At 36.4% G+C, this 18,964-nt stretch overlaps 2 protein-coding genes and 1 pseudogene across 2 annotated transcripts; 1 reads left to right on the forward strand and 2 right to left on the reverse strand.

Moving 5' to 3' along the window:
- Positions 1–2,380: 2,380 nt before the first annotated feature.
- Positions 2,381–5,058, reverse strand: LOC125596544 (lecithin-cholesterol acyltransferase-like 4). The gene is made up of 11 exons (XM_048771616.1): positions 4,697–5,058; positions 4,516–4,607; positions 4,326–4,444; positions 4,116–4,251; positions 3,990–4,041; positions 3,812–3,912; positions 3,552–3,740; positions 3,305–3,462; positions 3,157–3,211; positions 3,020–3,073; positions 2,381–2,934 (listed from the first exon to the last, which is right to left on the reverse strand). The coding sequence occupies exons 1-11, from the start codon at positions 4,941–4,943 to the stop codon at positions 2,524–2,526; spliced, it is 1,614 nt and encodes a 537-aa protein (XP_048627573.1). The 5' UTR covers positions 4,944–5,058; the 3' UTR covers positions 2,381–2,523.
- A 457-nt stretch (positions 5,059–5,515) lies between these two features.
- Positions 5,516–7,395, reverse strand: LOC125596545 (glutathionyl-hydroquinone reductase YqjG-like). The gene is made up of 6 exons (XM_048771617.1): positions 7,215–7,395; positions 6,804–7,028; positions 6,537–6,713; positions 6,236–6,460; positions 6,035–6,163; positions 5,516–5,956 (listed from the first exon to the last, which is right to left on the reverse strand). The coding sequence occupies exons 1-6, from the start codon at positions 7,296–7,298 to the stop codon at positions 5,723–5,725; spliced, it is 1,074 nt and encodes a 357-aa protein (XP_048627574.1). The 5' UTR covers positions 7,299–7,395; the 3' UTR covers positions 5,516–5,722.
- Positions 7,396–13,950: 6,555 nt separating this feature from the next.
- Positions 13,951–17,856, forward strand: LOC106421026 (annotated as a pseudogene).
- The last annotated feature ends 1,108 nt before the right edge of the window (positions 17,857–18,964 follow it).

Below are 18,964 nucleotides of genomic sequence, written 5' to 3' on the forward strand. Positions count from 1 at the left end.
ATTAAATAATTATTTAACACATGTAAAATTTTAAAATATATACTATCACTTAGACAAAATAATTTATTTACAAAAGTAAAAGCAAACATCCACAAAGTCATGGTTTAAATGTACACAAAATTAAGCCTAATTATAATTTCTTATCAGTTACATCAAATTTATATTTTCATTTTATTTTCTTACATATTTAAATCTTAATTTATATATGTTCCAAATTTGATAGAAGTTTAACAATCATTTTATTTACTTACAAATATTATAGCTAATGTATCATTTATAAATAACATGCTAATTCACAATTATCTATTTTTGTACTTTTTATTTAAAATTTTGTTCGCTATATATCTTAGACATGGATCTAATTATATAAATGTTATATTCTTTTTATATAATACCCAATATCGGTGATACATTTTACTCTAAAATGCTAAAATATAAAATTAAGTATAAATATATTATTTACATTTACAAATATGACTATATTTACAGATATATCATTAAATACAAACACAAATTAAATTTTCGCGCGGTCGGGCGGATCAAAGTCTGGTTATATTTAAAAGCAAAGTCTTAGACTAGGGAGCAAACTTGAAAATATGCAAAAAATGATTGTAAATTAACGAAAGAACACTATATTATAAATAAACTGGAGTTATGTCAGATTCAGAGTCATTACTCATTAATTATCTTAATCATTCATCATCATCATCATCATCATCATCATTCGTCAGCATCAGCATCATCGTCATCTAAAATCGAATAATGTTAAGAGTTTTCTAATGTAATTTCTTTTTCCCCACCAATCCCGCCGATTAAGTTTTCACGACAACATCGATCAGATCTAATCACACTTTATCAAATATATTTAGTTTTTATATTTTTTTCCTATAAAACAAATTTGAAGTAATACGTATCATCTGGAACAATGTCATGATTTGGACAGACATCGACTACCGTGCTAATCTTTGAACTAAAAATGCCTTAAACATTATGACCAAAGGTGCATTATTATTTGGTTTACCGTTTACATTACAATGATAATATTTTGATTAGATAGACATTTCAGATTTTGGTTAATTAATAAAAGAATAAGCGGCCACTCATATTCTTGTTTATAATTTATAGTCTCTGTTTCTTATTACTTGATGTTTTACTTTAAATATTAAAAAAAAAACTAATTTATCAAAAGCATTACTAAATTACAATATAAACAATAAGAAAAATTCAATTGATTACACGGTTTTTGATAAAGTTAAATTTACATAGATTTATGCAAACTTCATCTATTACGAAACAACAAAACTTCTCTAAAACATCAAAAATATATTGAAAGAGTATTATTTTTGGTATTAGATCTTGTAATTCCATTTATTATAATAAATTTTCAGATAAATGACATTTGACAACCATTTTAAATTATATACAATACATGATTATATGTGAGAGTGACTATACGATATACACATGTCCCATATATAGCCATTGCTATCACGAGATTTGTCAATAACAGTAATAGTGTTCAACCACAAATGTCATAGGAGCGGGGCCAAATAAATACTCAATATCGGGTTTTTCTAAAGTTGAGTACGTTTGACGTGACAAAAATGTGGGGTTTTCTTTACTTATCTCGTGTACCATTAACTAAAAGTTGAATATGTATAAGAGATAAGGACAAAATTGATTAGACGTTCTACGATGGTATTCTGTTTATTTTTGGCTTTCGATTGTTGCTATCGCGTTGTGGACCAATTCATGTTTTCTTGTAAATGAATAAATATGTTACATATCCAGTCAATCAAAGTACTTTGTTATTGTGCCGTCGGAATTAAAAACTCAGATGAAACTATTGTGGAGTATACTGTAACCAAACTAGCCATTGTACTAATTCAGTTCTAATATAACCAAACTATTATAATATAGATTGCGCTAGTCTAAGAAAATTAAAATTCTCTAAACTAGCAAATATTTAACCAGCAAAGAATTTTATAATAGCAATAGACACTTTTTCTAATCATCTAAATTATTCTTCTAATATATTATGAAAATAATTATAAATAAATTTGTACATAGAATTTTATTGTTTTCACAAAAATCCACAATCAACATATTTGTTTGCAACAAATGCACGTAAAAATGTGATTTGGATATTTGTAGTTAAATGTCAATATCGGTGTGAAATATTCAAACCCTTTGTTGATGAGACTGTTTTACTATCCGGGTCTAAGCACAACAAGACAGAATATTTGTCTAGGTTCCCAAAAACTTAGTGGCAACATTATTAGACCCCCAACTAATTGAGAACATTGCAGGGATACATCACTGGTAAGCTTTGAGTTTTCCATGTATTTAGATTAAAAGTGGACTCTGAATCTTGCAAAGCTTAAACAACAAATCGAACACGGAATTTTATTGTTATGATTTAAGTGCACGAGGCACGTGATTCGTTTGCTATATACAGACACAGACACAGACACAGACACAGACACCTAACACATTACAAAGGTAAGAAGAGTAAGACGCGCTTTACGCATCAACAGAGACACTAACAGCATTGAGCTCGACATGTTGTCTACCATCGTTTTGTGAATGGACTGTTAACGTCGCACGAGCTTCAGCTCGAGGGTTTTGATCATCCCCGGGCCGAGACACTGATATGGAGCTAACGGTTGACGCGGCTGTGCCATTATCGTTGTTGTCGTCTGATGTGAAGTCCCATGATTCTTTCACGGAAGCAACCTCCAGACCGTTTTCGTGGTGTTCCTCCATTTCGAGTGAGGTGGGAAGGATGACGTAATCGTTTATCGGGTTGTAGAACGGGTCGGGTTCCCCTACGTTTAGCCATTGTTTGAGCATCCGGAAGACACGGTGGTCGTTGAGGATCCCACGGTGCTCACCTGGGACTCCAACTCTAGCTACTGCTTCAAGCCCATCCGCCTAGAGAAAGACACAACACAATCAAAGGAACCGTTAGAAATTATCAAATTAAATATTTTATGAGAAACACAATAATGCAACATACCATGGCAGATTCAACCGGGACTGTGCCATCACCATCAACACATATATACGTCGGCTGAGATTACAAGATCAGAACATGAGTTTCTTGCCTATAACAATGATAGTTGATACCTGAAAAAGGATGAACTATGCGGTTACCTGGAAGTATCTTAGGTTTGTTAGATCTTTGACAGGCATCTTCTCATTCCCATAGCTGCAGAGGGGTACATCAGTACATGTATCGAATTTAGAAAAGGTAGCACAAATAAACACTCGAAAACTGAGACCTCAAATAAAAAAACATTACCAAACACTATGAGGAGTTTCTAAATTGGTCCCATATATGTTATAGAATTTGACTTTAGGAGGAAGCTTTGCAGAGTGTAGCACTCTCTTGGTTTCGTTAGCCCACTCCATGATCTCCCAGTTAAAAGGAAGATCGATGGACTCTCCATTATAATCAGCCTGAAAATTTGAGAGGAGAGAAGGATCAGTCAATGCAACCTCTGTGCGTTCGTCATTTGATGAAAGATGGTGGAAAGCATGTAACTTACTTTATTATCAGAAAGAGACTTTGTGAAAACTTCAAGGCTTTCCAGACTACGATAAGACTCGAGAACAACACCTGAGGTGCCAGCTCCATCATTGCTCTCTTTCTCTCGCCAAAGCTCTAAAACGGGAGGGAGTTCCCATTTGAAATAAGGGCAACACATCAGCTCGTATATGGATGGACACTCAATAAGCTGAAACAAGGAGAAAACTTGTATCAGAAGATATATAATCAAAAGGGATTATTGTTAACTCATCAGTTTACCAGTTGATGCATGCTCCATTTTGATACGAAAAAGTTCTGTTCCCAGCCATTCACAAATGACATTCCATTCAGTAAAGTCGATGTGATATATCCAGGAGCACCTGAAACCAACAACCAATCAGTCTGGTAACTGTCTCTCGTACAATTCATAAGTACTACTAAAAGTCTGTGAAGTTACCTCGAAATGGAGCAGCAATAGCAATCCAATTCTGTACATACTTCTCGAATATCTAATAAGAAAAAAAAAAATCAGATTGAGATGTAAAGATAACATTAGAACTGAATTATATATAAATATACATACATCAGTGTGCAGACTCATGAAACATTTCACCAACAGTCCTCCCATAGAATGACTGATAACATTAATCTTCTTCTCTCCTGAAGCTTTGTAAACTGATTCCAACTTCTCAGCAAATAAGTCCATAATTTCCTGCAGCCTATATACCATTTACAAACACCAAAACTGTTAATAAACTAATCAGTTAAGAAGAGAGATATGTTGTTTTAACACCTGTTGCTTTGGCGAAAATCAAAACCAAAACCAAAAAGGGTTTTGCCTTCTTCGAATCCCCAACCAAGCATCTCAACAATCATCTCATGGAAGTAGAACACTGACTCGCGTCCAACCATCTACACAAAAGTCTTTGTCTTGATCAACAATCTACACAAAGTTAACGTGGAGAGACTATATAAACATTTACCATATCAGGGTCTAAGACATCGATTGCAAGCAGACCAGCTCTGTCTTGAGGAACCACAATACTCGTGTTTGCGTCGAGAGTGATCGTTTTACCTGTTCCACATGAAAACGTTTCCTCAGAAGCTTAGACAAAGCTAAAAGCTCATGACTTTTCTATAAAAAAGGAAACTTTTTTTTTTTACCAGTTGAAGGATCGAAGCGAGACCACATCTTTGTTCGAAACTCGTGGTCTGCACCGAAGATTCTGACCCAGACACGCTCTTCTTTCCCGGAGTCATGATCAACGGCGTTGAGAATGGAGCCGGCGATACCCGGGACGAGGAGAACCGGGTCGAGATTCGGGTCAACATAGGGTGTCGTCTGGGTCGAATTCTTGAGCTTTAGAAAGGTCTCTACTGATCGAATGATCTCTTCCAATAATAGAGCCATTTGTTGAATCGATTTAAGAAAATCCAATTTGGGGAAATTAGGGTTTGTGAGAGATTTGAAGACAAAAGGGTCGAACTTTGGAATTTAAGCCGTACAAGTTAAGGAGGGAGAAAACAATCTTGTAATCTATATCAATTAAATAAATTATTTAATTTTTCAAATGGATAACAGATTGAAATAATTGACACTTCCAATAACAAATTAATTAATAATTTAATAATATTATCTGGGATTCCATTGGGATTATTAATTATTACGATATATTTATGGTTAATCACAGGCTTATTATATTTCACACAACCCCCTCTATTTTGTTTCTGTTTTCAATTTGTCTCTCTGATTTGGTCTTTATCAAAGAAGCCCACAACCTCAGGGCTCCCGGTTGAGATAGCAGCTGGAAAGTCCGGTTCTGGACTTTCAATTTTGTGGAGACAACCAACCAGTTACAGGATTGGAAAATTGTTTCCAAACTAAATAAAACATTTGAGTTACAAGATTTTTTTAATCAACAAGGTCCCTATCAAGATTGTAAATCTTACATGGAGCCTTGCATTTCAGGAAAAGCAATGTTGTAGCCGGAGGAAAAGTTTATTTATGATCAGACCAACATTGTCTCAACTACTGAGACTGCAAACTGTAACATGATAAAACATCAAGCTTTTATTTTCCCAAAGCATACTACTCAAACATCACTTTGAAATGTTAAAAGACGCAAACTTTATTTGGCAACTTTCTGAAGACAGAAATCAACTCAAGTGTGAAAACTTTGTTTTTTTTATTCATTTGGAGAATCTGTGTCGATCATGTGGCGAAGAGTAATCGATGTTTGGTCCATGAGGGATGATCCCAAAAGGGTTGATCGAAGGGTGGCTTCCATAGTAATGCTGCTTGATGTGATTCATGTTCACGGTGCTACTCATACCGGGTACTTGAAATATATCTTTCGTGTAATTGAACAGATTCGGATACTCCCTTAAGAGTTTCTTGTTGCACTTGAAGTGAACCGCGTAAACCTGCATCATCAACGTTTCAACATCACAAACTCGTTCCCTTAATTGTGTTCTTTTTCAGTTCTTGTCGGTTTCACTTACCTCGTCAAATCTTATAAGCGTCACGAACAACCTGATATCTGTTTCAGTCAAAGTGTTACCGCAGATGTAACGATGCTTTCCAAGAATCTCCTCGCATCTATCTAATGCTTCATACACTTGCTGCACTGCCTACAAACAAGAACCATAACTCTCATGGGTGGGATCAATAATAAACACTATGTAACGTTTCTAGCACTTTACCTCCTCGTATGGTTCTTGTTTCTTTGCGAAACCGCATCTATAGACACCGTTATTAATCCCACTGTAGATCCATTCATTAGCTTCATCGATTTTAGCTTGGAGATGAGAAGGGTAGAGGTCAAGATCAGGGTTTCTCGCAATATGATTGAACTCAGTGTTGAACATCCTGATTATCTCTGCGCTCTCATTGTTCACAACGGTCTTCAGCTTCTTATCCCACAGAACCTGTCATTAAAAAAAAAAGCCATCTAGTACCAACTCAAGATGACTTAACAAAAACAAACCAAAAAAAAAGACTTACAGGAACAGTATACTTCCCAGTGTAGTTTGGGCTAGCAATCTCATATAGTTCTCTTACACTCTTAGCACCATTAAGATGGTCAGGCTCAGCTCCTTGAACCTCATTGTCTGAATCCGGGAAGACCCATCCCATATGCTCATCTGTTTCTTTTGTTCTTCCCCAAATGGGTTTAACTGACTGATGGAAACCAAACAAGGAAACTATTCAAATCAATACTGTCATGAAATGGACATAAGCAGTTTCGAAAGGGGTTTTGAGTCTACGAACCGAGAAGCTTATAGCATCGTCAAGTCCTTTGATCTTCAAGTATGAGATGCATCTAGAAGCCCATGGACAAGCATACGATATGTAGAGATGGTATCTTCCAGATTCAGCTGGAAACTGAGAGTTGGAATCTCTTGAGACGAAGTTACGGAATGTTGAGGCAGTTCTTTGAAATGCTCCCGAGTCTGATGTCTCATCAACCGCAGATCGAGCCATTGCTAGTGTACACTTGTGACAAAAAAAATTCAAAAGATCAAACTTTAGTTTGAGAACAGAGGTTTAAGAACAAAAACAGAGCATCATAGTATGAAAAACAGAGTATTTTAGTTTGGACACACAAAAACGGATCGAAAGTTGGAAACTTTTGTCTCAAAATCAGTACTCTGATCAAAGACAGGAAGGGATGATGTGTACCTGAAGACGAGATCCACGAGTAGTGAACTTTGTAGCGAGAGAGAGGAAGCTGCTGTTGTGGCTGAGGATCGTGGAGTAAGACATCAAACAAAAGCTTCTATATATTATGATTCAGCTAATACAGTTTATATACATAAATCCAAAAGTTTAGAGTCAATACTGGCGACGGCTTATGTCATTGCTATGGTCACGATATACAATTCTTAGATTAGTTATAATACGACGTCGGTTGGTCCACTAACCGATTCACCTGTGATCATTGCTTTTGTCATGCCCACTAACCGAGTCACCTTTGCATTAGAAAAACAAAACAAAAAAGGTTCATATCTTTCTACTTATAAAGTTGATATCTATTAGAAATTAAACCCACTTCTTTGTGATGAAAACTAATGTACTCTTACATGGGTAAGAAAAAGAGAGGTTTTATACTTCACTGTCTTAGAATCTTGATAGATAGATTCACACCCCTTTATTGGTGATCATAGTCGAAATCCTGCTCTCAGTCTTTCAAATTCACTAACAGTTGATAAAAAGCGGTATGAACTGATTCACAATGCAACAAACAACATTCGGCGTCTTTGACTCAATGGTTACATTTAGGGATGTCAATTGGGCACATTGTCCATGGGCGGCCCATGTCCAAATCGATATGAACTAATATCGTCACGCCCAAATCTTCCCGAAATATTTTTTGTCCAAATGGACTATGCCCAGATACGCCCAAAGTCCAATGGACAAAACCAAATGGACATGGGATGTCCAAATACGCCCATATTTTAAAGATATCTAGGGTTAGTAATTTAGTATTTGGGAAAAAAAATCTGAAATCACAAATTCACAATTGGTCTCCGTCTATCTCTCGAAACTCGAGTCTCGACTTGCCTCTCCGCCTCGTCTCTCCATCTCTCGAGCAGTGTCTCTCCGCCTCGTCTCTCCATCTCTCGAGCAGTGTCTCTCCGCCTCGACTCTCCTCTCCGTCTCTCACTTTGTCTTCGATTCGCTTCTGGTCGCTTCATCTTGACTCTCCTCTCTTTGCGATTTGATTGCTTTTAGGTTGATGGGTTTGCGATTTGATTGCTTTTAGATTGATGGGTTTGCGATTTGATTGCTTTTAGGTTGATGGGTATGCATTCCATTGTTAATGATGATTTTCGTTTGTTTGTAAGTTTCGTTTATGTAAATGTCTTTAATCTCTTTTGTTCAGATGGATGGTGATACGTTGAACCTTAATGATGATGATTATTTGAGCGATGATGGTCCTGATCAGAATGAAGATGATGGTCCTGATCAGAATGAAGATGATGATGGTCCTGATCAGAATGAAGATGATGTACAAGATGATTCTACAAGTGTGGCTGAGAGTAATAGAGGTAAAAAACGAAGGCATTCAAAGTGTTGGCAACATTTTGATATAGGAGATAGAGTGTCTGATGGTACTAACGTTGTCTGCAAGCATTGCCACCATTCCTATTGCTTTGACCTGAGTAATGGAACTACTACTCTGTGGCGTCATATTAGACAATGTTCTATGACTCCTGCTTCTGGAAGTACACCTGGCGGTAGCAATAGGAAGTTTGATATAATGGTCTTCCGTGAAATGATTGCTGGTGCCATAGTTGAGCACGATCTTGCATACTCATTTGTCGAGTTTAGAAGGATTAGAGAAGCGTTTAAGTATGCGAATCCTAGTATTTAGTTTTGGTGTAGAAATACTGCCGTATCAGATGTCTTGAAGATATATGAGAATGAGAAAGCTCATCTTAGAAAGGTTTTGAGTGAAATTCCTGGTAGAGTTTGCTTGACTACTGATTTGTGGAGAGCCATCACAGTGTAGGGTTATTTATGTCTGACAGCACATTATGTAGATGCTTGGAAGCTAAAGGCGAAGATACTGTCATTTGTTGCTTTTCCCCCACCTCACACTGGTTTTACTATTGCTGCGAAGGTGATGGAGTTAGTGAAGGAATGGGGGTTAGAGAAGAAAGTGTTCACAGTGACTGTCGACAATGCTTCTTCAAATGACAATATGCAAGGGGTTCTAAAGTCACAACTTCGCAAAGATTTGGTGTGCAATGGTGAGTTTCTACATGTAAGATGTGCAGCACACATCTTGAACCTCATTGTTCAAGATGGGTTGGTTGTGATTAGTGAAGCCTTGGAAAAAATTAGGAGCAGCATGAAGTTTGTGAACTTCAGAGTCGAGAGAACAAATGTTTCAGACCTGTATCGAAACTGCTGGGAGCATGAAAGAACCTGGTCTTGTTTTGGATGTTGCAACTAGGTGGAATTCAACCTTTCGGATGTTGGATAGAGCTATTCTGCATAAAGAAGCATTGCGTAATCTCTCTGAAGCAGATCCGAGTTACAAGTGCTTTCCATCAGATTTGAAATGGTCTAGAGGAGCACTCATCAAAGAATTGTCGTCTCCATTTGCTGTGATGACAAATCTGGTATCTGGCTCATCATATCCGACTGCAAATTTATACTTTATGGAAGTCTGGAAAATAGAATGCTGGCTGAGAGAGAATGAGACTTCAGAAGATGAGACAATTGTTCAAATGGTGGAAACAATGAGGCTGAAATTTGACAAGTACTGGGAAGAATACAGTGACATCCTTTCTATTGCTGCGGTGTTGGATCCAAGGTTGAAGTTCGCTGCATTGGAATATTGTTATGACGTCTTAGATCCATTTACAAGCAAGTCGAAAGTCGATCATATCCGGAAGAAGATAAAGAAGTTGTATGGAGTTTATAAAAAAGATCGTAAGAGCACTACTGCAAGCCCTTCAGAAATACAATTGGTGAACAGTATACCAGCTGGATATGGGGTAAGTAGTTAGTGTCTTACTGTTTTTGTACTTGGTGTTTTTGTACTTGGTGTCTTACTGTTTTTATGTTCATAATGCAGGATTTTTATGCATTCTTTTCTTCAAAGGAGGGAAGAGGAAAATCAGCTTTAGATATGTACTTGTCTGAACCGGTTTTAGATATGACTGCCTTTATGACTATAGATGTCTTGAGATACTGGAAAAACAATGCAACACGGTTTAAAGAGCTGGCTCGCATGGCGTGTGATGTTCTTTCAATTCCCATTACAACCGTGTCCTCTGAGTCGTCATTCAGTGCTGGAAGCCGTGTTCTCAGCAAGTATAGGAGTCAATTTCTTCCATCAAATGTACAAGCTCTCATTTGTGGAAGAAATTGGCTGCGTGGATTTGAAGTGACGAGTAAGTTGTCTCTTTAAGTAAATGTCTCTGATGTGATGCATGCCTCTTAGTTATGATTGATTTGAACTGGAAATGCTTTGCAAGTGATAAGCTAGTTTAAGTAAATGCCTCTATTGTGATAAGCTAGTTTCAGAAAATGCTTCGCAAGTGATATATGTTCAACATGTTAGCTCGTTCTTGTTTGTGTTGATTTTAACATATCTCTGCTCATGTTAAGTGATTCTGAAGATGAAGAAGAAGAAGAAAAAGAAGAAGAAAAAGAGAAGGAAGGTGAAAAAGAAGGTGGAAGAAAGAAGAAAAATAAGTAGATTAAATGAAGGTGATTCTGAAGATGAAGTTTAATTTAAGTACTTTTTGACTTTTGTAATACATGGATTTTAAATTTAAGTTTAAGACTTTAAGTATCTTTTGTGAAACATGAAATTTAAGTTGAAGTATCTTTTGTAAAACATGAAATTTAAGTAAGTTTAAAATATTATATATATATATGACATTTCTAATATGTACATCTTTTAAGTTTGAAAATTAGACATTTTACATTAAATGGACATCTGGACTCCATGGATAGTCCACCAGATCATGGTCTTATTTGGACATGTTCATATTTGGACATGGTGCTATTTGGGCTCGACCAAAAAAGCCCAGAAAAAAACAAGTCCATCTGGACACGCCCAAATCCACCCAATCCATCCAATTGACATCCCTAGTTATATTCCATGGTTTCTTGATCCACAGCTATGGTAACACGATCCATTAAGACCACTACCATATTTCTCCAACAATTTATACAAGAACAGAGCTGCGGCTCGACTTTCTTCTCCACAATTAGCTATAGTATTATTAGAGATATGAGAAGATGGATGGTAAGTAGTAGTAAATGGAGCACGGCACGATCATAATTTAATATGATCTAAAGTAAATGATGATCTGCATGCATAAAGAAAATCAGTCTAAAAGCAACCACATTACCCTTGAAGAATTATTAAAAGAGAAACATAAATTTGGATTCAATGACTTGGTTTCTTTTCGAAAGGGAAAAAAAAAGAATGAATAATGCAACCAATGTTAATCAAACCTTGGATTGCAAGGTTAGAAAAGTATAACTCAGAGCCAACGTGGCAGCACAGAGTTTTAGGCTCTAACTGATATCACTATTTAAAAAATATTAAAAATAAGTAGAAAAAAAAATGAAAATAAATAAAACAATAGGAATGAGTGAAAATGATTCTTCTGTGAAAATGATTCTTCATTCCCAAACTTGGTGAGGAATAATTTATTCTCTACGGAAAAAGAAATGAAAAAGAACAAAAAAAAATTATTCTTTATAAATTGTGTAATTTTATAGGAATAATAAGGAATTGAATGTTCGTCATCAGTTACTTGGTCACCATTCAAAATCTAATGTTTCATGTACAAAAAATATTAATATAATGCTTATTTTATTATTAGTAGTATTAATTATTTTTTTTGTCCTTAAAGCCTTCTCGCTCACCTCTAAAATCTTCATTTTATCTGTCACCAGAATTCAAAATCAAGAACTTCATTGTAGTTCTAGCTCGCTCTCCCTGTTGATTTCTTCAGTTTCCTAAACAATGGACAACAGAAAGCGCAAGGATCGTTCATATTCTCTAAGTATCAGTGGTTCAATTTCGTTAGGTTTCGCATCGTATTCCGTATTCATTTTTGTTTCGGATGAATATCAGTCGTAAGCGATGTGATGTACTTTGTTTGTATCAAGCATGAATGAAGTTTGTTTTCACTTGATTGATTTTGCTTGGAGAACGAATTTGATACTTCGTTTGTTTTGCTCTGTGATTGTGGCTTTGTTACCAAAAATAGATTAGGTGTTGTTTCATAAGATTAGCGCTTACTAGTTATGAATTTTGATATATTTTCAAGAGATTGTGAACATGCTGATACTTGACTATCACTTGTAAGCGGTGTATTTTGTTTGTATCAAATAGCTATGAAATTTGTTTTCGCTTGATTTATTTAGCTTGTGAACTAGCTGATACTTGATTTCTTTTTCCTTATCGATCTTTCTAAACAAACCTACCTTGATGTATTTAGCTTATGGAACATGATTTTTTTTTATCTGGATGACTTGCACTTGCTTGTGATGAAGTTTGGAGATCGATTGATTGTGAACTTGCTTATACATTTGTTTTTTCTTTGACCTCTTTCAAGCATCTCTTCACAAAAAGTCAAAGCCAAAGCTCCTAATCATGGTGACAACAAGGTCATGCCTATCATGGTAATAAGTGGGTCTCTAAGTCTATTTTTTTTTGTTCGTCTCTTCTTCACTAACTTTTTTAAATTGATTTAAGCAATGTTGTATATGACCTAATCAAATTGATACTAATTTCAAAACTTTAACTACTAAAAATAATTATTTTCTTTGCACAAAGTTTACAAAGACTTGGAATAGTGGAAACTTCTTCAACAAACACCTATAATATATGTAGTAATAAAAATATTAAATTAATCATAGAAGCTGCACTTTGAACATAAAAATCTAAGTTTTAATCAAATAAAAACAAGTTTTACATTTTATTCTGTAAATATCTTGATATTGAAAAGTACATTTGTTTAGTAACTGGTTAGCAATAATTAAACCTTGAGGGGATAAAAAATTGAACCAAAGTAAACAATCTCATAAATGACAAGTTAAGAAACAATTTTAAGGTGAACAATGAACATGTAGAACAATTAGATATTTACATGAATTGCGAGGTAATATGAAGTTTCAAAATGTAGCTTTATTAACATTATGGCAACAATTTAGTAATTTTAGAATGTATTTTTATAACTAAGTTCCAAGGAACAAATATTTAGGCAGATTATATTTTTCGTTGGTTCTATTTTTTATTTACATATAAATTTGAAGGCAATAAAAATAAATATGGAACATATTAGCATCACATAATACATTTGGGCTTATATATTTATTAAAGTATTTTAAAGACTCGTTGATTTTATTTTGAAGTATTGAAAACTCATTTTAAGTACCATTTTACTCTGCTAACATGATTTTGTTGGTAATCCTCTGCTAACATGATATTATGAATGTCTTTTACATGTCGAAATAAAATAGAAATATTTTTGCTTTCTAAACATCATGAATTAAATTAAGAATTAAGCTTATACATATTTTAACATATACTCTTTCTGTTTTGCAAAAAAAAAAAATATCATTGTGACATATTTTACTCTAATTAAAAATTTTATAAAGTATACTAGTCTATCTTTATTTAATATACAATTAAGTAAATAAAATTGATTTTGATAAAAAATATTAGTTATTAAAAAGACAAATACATAAATATATAAAGTTACATTGAAAATATAAAATGATATAGAAAATAACTGATATTTTTTGCGAAACAATGGGAGTGTGATATATGGAATATCCTATCCATACAGTGTCAATATGTATGAGAAAAGAAAAATTAACTTCTTCTTTTTTTCCTGGTTTGTTCTTTTTTTTCAAAAGTTGGATATGTCATGTTTTTTTTTTATGTCACAATCAGAAATTGAAGTATATGCCAATATTCGAAAAAGTATATACTGATACAATAGTAAACACAAAAAGAAAAGAAAATTTAACTGCTCGTGTGTGTTTCTGCCACTTGTCTTCAGTTTTGTCAGCGTCTTCTTAACTTAAAAAGTTGTGTCATTCAATCTACAGCTCTTGTTCTTTCTTTTCTTCTCCTTGGTCACTGTCTGTTGTTGTTAATATCTGAAACGAAGAAATAAAGAAGAGAGACAAAAATACATCTTTTCGTATAATCTTCATAGTTGTTAAAGATTCTTCTTTTGGCTATTATTTTATTATATCATATTTATCATTTCATTGACTGGTTCTTTTGATAAAAGGGCGGGTCCCTTTCTTCACCAGGTTCTTTCTGGTGTAGCCTTTATCCAATTCCATGACAGAACCAGAGTTGACAAGACACAAGTTGTTATGTAATGACTCGACTCGCTTCTTTTACTTACGTAAAGAATTCTCATCTCAGGCGAATCTTTCCCCAAGTGACTCACGATTTCTAGGGCTGGAGTCGGTTTAGGGGAAAGTTCAAGAAGCTCCGTTGTTGTTTCCTGATTACAAAAATGTCGGAAAGGGTAGAAGCATCTGTAGCAGAAGGAGAGAACACGATTGAAGAAAGACACATTGGAGATATGTGGGAGCTAGAGCAGAAACTTGATCAATCCATGGATGAAGAAGCTAATAAGCTTAAGATCATGTACAGAGAAAAGGTAACGACTTTCTCTGTTTTACCCTGTTTTACTCTGTTTCAGTTTCAAGAAAGTTTCCATTTTTTTAATACGACTTTTCGACTTGTCATCAGGGCTTGTCAATGTGGATGCTACTGAGACTATCATTCCAAAGTCTAGGCATAGTTTACGGCGATTTAGGGACGTCTCCATTGTATGTGTTCTACAATACATTCCCTGATGGCATTAAGGATAGTGAAGATGTGATCGGGGCTCTTTCTTTGATCATTTACTCTCTCCTGCTTATACCTCTCATCAAGTATGTGTTCATTGTATGCAAAGCTAATGACAATGGTCAAGGTAAGCTTTTAAAAAGCTTGATCGTTGTTTTGAAACCAAACCGGTTTAGTTTATACTCAATGTTTGTGTGCAGGTGGGACTTTAGCTATATACTCACTGCTTTGTAGACATGCTAAAGTGAAGCTTATCCCGAATCAGCAACGCAGCGATGAGGATCTCACGACTTATAGTCGAACTTTAGTCGCTGAAGGGTCTTTTGCTGCTAAAACAAAGAAGTGGTTAGAGAGTAAAGAATCTAGGAAGAGAGCTCTTCTCTTCGTTGTTCTTCTCGGGACTTGTATGATGATCGGTGATGGTATCTTAACTCCAGCCATCTCTGGTAATTAACAACCTTCTTGCCTTTCTTTTTTTCTTTCTTTTTTTTTTACCCAAGGTTGATGACAAAACAATCTTCTCATAGTTCTTTCAGCGACTGGTGGGATCAAAGTCAGTAGCCCAAAGATGAGCAGCGGTAACAAAACATTCACTGCACCTTTATGTCAGTTAGTTCTTTCTAACTTTACTACTTGTTGTTGTTGTTGCAGACATTGTTGTGGTTATGTCCATTGTCATTTTAGTAGGCTTGTTCAGTATGCAACACTACGGTACAGACAAAGTCGGGTGGCTCTTTGCCCCTATAGTCTTCATTTGGTTCCTCTTCATTGGAGCCACTGGAATATACAACATCTTCAAACACGATACGCGCGTTTTAAAAGCGTTTTCGCCAACATATGTATACTTATACTTCAAAAGACGAGGGTGAGATGGTTGGATCTCTCTCGGCGGCATTCTTCTCAGCATAACAGGCACTGAGGCTCTATACGCAGACATTGCTTACTTCCCGTTACTAGCGATACAGCTCGCTTTCACCTTCTTTGTGTTTCCTTGTCTTCTTCTATCGTACTGCGGACAAGCTGCGTATCTTGTGAACCACAAGGATCATTACGATGACGCATTCTATGCATCTATCCCAAGTTTGTTCCTAAACTTCTTTGCTTTAATGTTCTCTTCATTAGTGCTGAAACTCTCTTTTTGAATGTTTTTTTGACTCCATAGGGAGTGTATATTGGCCAATGTTTGTAGTCGCCACAGGAGCTGCAATCGTTGGGAGCCAAGCTGCGATATCGGGGACTTACTCGATTATCAAGCAGGCTGTGTCTCATGGATGTTTTCCTCGTGTTAAAATTGTTCATACTTCCAAGAAATTCGTTGGTCAGATCTATTGCCCTGATATTAACTGGATGCTCATGCTTGGCTGCATCGCCGTCACTGCTAGTTTCAAGAATCAGAGCCAAATCGGAAATGCATACGGTAAGATGTATGGTGATAGTGATGATATGAAAGGGTTCTTGCTTATTATTGGAGATAACTTATAGAGCAAGAATATGTATACAAAAAGACTTAAACCTATGTCAACTACAAATAGAGCTTATCAAAATCTTATGATATATATCTAAATCAGCAAATCCATGTCACAATAAGATTATATATTATCCTTAGATTTGGGATTCATATACTTCATAGTTGGATTTTAACGGTCTGTAACAATTGGTCCGCAAAATACACATGTTGCCTCTCAAGTTATCTCGAATACTTATCATCCGACTGTTTTGGTTATATCTTGTTGAGGTTAGGGACTGCGGTTGTGCTTGTGATGCTTGTGACCACGTTACTAATGGTACTAACCATGCTGCTCGTGTGGAGGTGCCACTGGATCCTTGTCCTTATATTCGCCTTTCTCTCGCTCGTGGTGGAGCTGTCGTACTTCTCGGCTGTGCTCTTAAAGGTCAACCAAGGAGGCTGGGTTCCGCTAATCATAGCAGCCATCTCTCTTCTAGTAATGTCGGTTTGGCAGTACGCAACAGTCAAGAAGTATGAGTTCGAAATGCACAGCAAAGTTTCCATGAGTTGGATACTCGGTCTTGGTCCTAGCCTCGGGCTTGTTCGTGTCCCAGGGATAGGGTTAGTCTACACGGAGTTAGCGAGTGGTGTCCCTCACATCTTCTCTCATTTCATCACTAACCTGCCCGCGATCAACTCTGTGGTAGTCTTTGTCTGCGTCAAGTACCTTCCGGTCTACACTGTCCCTGAAGAAGAGAGGTTTCTTGTGAAGAGAATCGGACCGAAGAAGTTCAGAATGTTCCGCTGCGTAGCCAGGTACTGTCCTTTCTTCTTAGATGTTCTTTAGACGAAGCGTTTGAAATCTCTATAAAAAATGTTATAGGTATGGTTACAAAGATCTACACAGGAAAGACGATGGTTTTGAAAACAAACTGTTAACTAACCTCTCCTCTTTCATCCGAATCGAAACTATGATGGAGCCAGCTTTAACCTCAAGCACCTACAGCAGCGCGTTCTCAGTCAACTATACACAAGAGTCTAGAGATGAGTTGCTCCGTAACAATAGCAACCACAACAACAACAACAACAACATGGATATGTTCTCATCGATGGTGGACTACACTGTGTCAACCCTAGACACGATAGTTCCAGCTGATTCACCCCGTAATGCAACGAGTTTCAGTCAGAACAACACGGTGGAGGAAGAGGAGGAGGAGGAGGATGAGTTGGAGTTTCTAAAGACATGTAAAGAGTCAGGGGTTGTTCATATCATGGGGAACACTGTGGTGAAAGCAAGAAATGGATCATGGCTTCCTAAAAGGATTGCGATTGATTATGTATATGCGTTTCTTGATAAGATTTGTAGAGAGAATAGTGTTATCTTACATGTTCCTCATGAAACCCTTTTGAACGTTGGACAAGTCTTTTATATTTAGCTTTTTTCTTCTTTCTATTTCTTTTTTTGTTTTTGTAAAACAACTGCAGATAAAGGGTAATAAAGGATACTAATTACAAGACTAGACCATAGAAACTGTTGTATTTTGAAACTGAGATTTCATAAAAAGCTTTTTGCAAGCATTGCAAATAATATTTTTTGAGCGGACCTTGTGGTCTAGTAGTGGACGAGCTTTGGATGCAAACACATTTCGGATTCGATCTTCTTGCTGCGGAAACTAAGTCGCATTGTTCAGCTCACTACAGCTGCGGATACGTCCGTATGAAAATCCGGGAGAGGGCCTATCGTGGACTGCACCTTCCACCCGAGGGTTAGGTCTGTGTCTTTAATAGACCCGGGTTTCACCCTTTACTTTTTCGAAAAAATATTTTCAACGATATGTTCTTGTTTCCGTAACAAATTCAAACATGAGAATACGAACTTGAGATCAAAGCTTTGTTCTTCGATAATTTATAGCTTTCCCTTTCCATCAGTTGATAGTAGATTTACTACATTTTGGAAATATCACACGTTTACGATTGACAAAGAAAATGGCGGCAACAAGTGGTGATATATAAAAAAAGAAAGAAAGTGGAGATATATGGGAGCGACTCTCTCTCTCTAGTGATCTCTTCTTCATCTACAAACCCTAGTAGCCACCGTCATCGATTCTGCCTGGGAGGAGATGGGCTTCGGCATATGCTCTTCTCTGTTTCCCTTTCTCTCTTGTGTTTTTGGCTCTGAATTACGGTGGTGCTGTCTTTTCCGGCAGAGCTTGAGATATGCGTTAGGAGCCTAGATCTGGTTATTGATGGGTCAGATCTACTCGAATTTTGCCGGATTTGAGGACTTTTAGGCAATGATTCGTTTGTAGATTGAGCTTGGTGTGTTCGGTTAAAGCTTCCATCTCTGGCCGTCAATGTCTCCAGCCAGCGTTCACGCTCTCCCTCGCGGTTCAGGCGTAGGAGCTTCTCTCCTATTTCAGCGGTACTGCTAGTCCTTCTCCTTAGTTCGGTTCCTCTTGCGCAAGTCTCTGTCTTCTCCCCTGCCTTCGTATATTTCTATGTTCCTCCTCTCTTGTTGGTGTGTTCGTGTTCTCTGAGTTGGTCCTGGTTCTGAAAGTTTGGTTGAGATGAGTGTCTCTGTAGTCAGTCTCTTCACATATCAAGCCTGCTCTGTGCTCTTCCCTTGCC

Source organism: Brassica napus, unplaced genomic scaffold (assembly GCF_020379485.1).
Source record: "Brassica napus cultivar Da-Ae unplaced genomic scaffold, Da-Ae ScsIHWf_1230;HRSCAF=1757, whole genome shotgun sequence".
In the NCBI taxonomy this organism is placed as follows: Eukaryota; Viridiplantae; Streptophyta; class Magnoliopsida; order Brassicales; family Brassicaceae; genus Brassica; species Brassica napus.

Excerpts from the sequence above, each read along its gene's own strand:
- LOC125596544 (XM_048771616.1), bottom strand. The coding sequence starts at position 4,943 with ATGGCTCTATTATTGGAAGAGATCATTCGATCAGTAGAGACCTTTCTA. Across the intron at positions 4,042-4,115 it reads TCATGAGTCTGCACACTGAT|ATATTCGAGAAGTATGTACA; the intron begins GTATGTATATTT and ends TTTTCTTATTAG. Across the intron at positions 3,212-3,304 it reads GAAACTCCTCATAGTGTTTG|CTATGGGAATGAGAAGATGC; the intron begins GTAATGTTTTTT and ends ACCCCTCTGCAG.
- LOC125596545 (XM_048771617.1), bottom strand. The coding sequence starts at position 7,298 with ATGTCTTACTCCACGATCCTCAGCCACAACAGCAGCTTCCTCTCTCTC. Across the intron at positions 7,029-7,214 it reads CTCGTGGATCTCGTCTTCAG|TGTACACTAGCAATGGCTCG; the intron begins GTACACATCATC and ends TTTTGTCACAAG. Across the intron at positions 6,461-6,536 it reads CTGGGAAGTATACTGTTCCT|GTTCTGTGGGATAAGAAGCT; the intron begins GTAAGTCTTTTT and ends TTTTAATGACAG.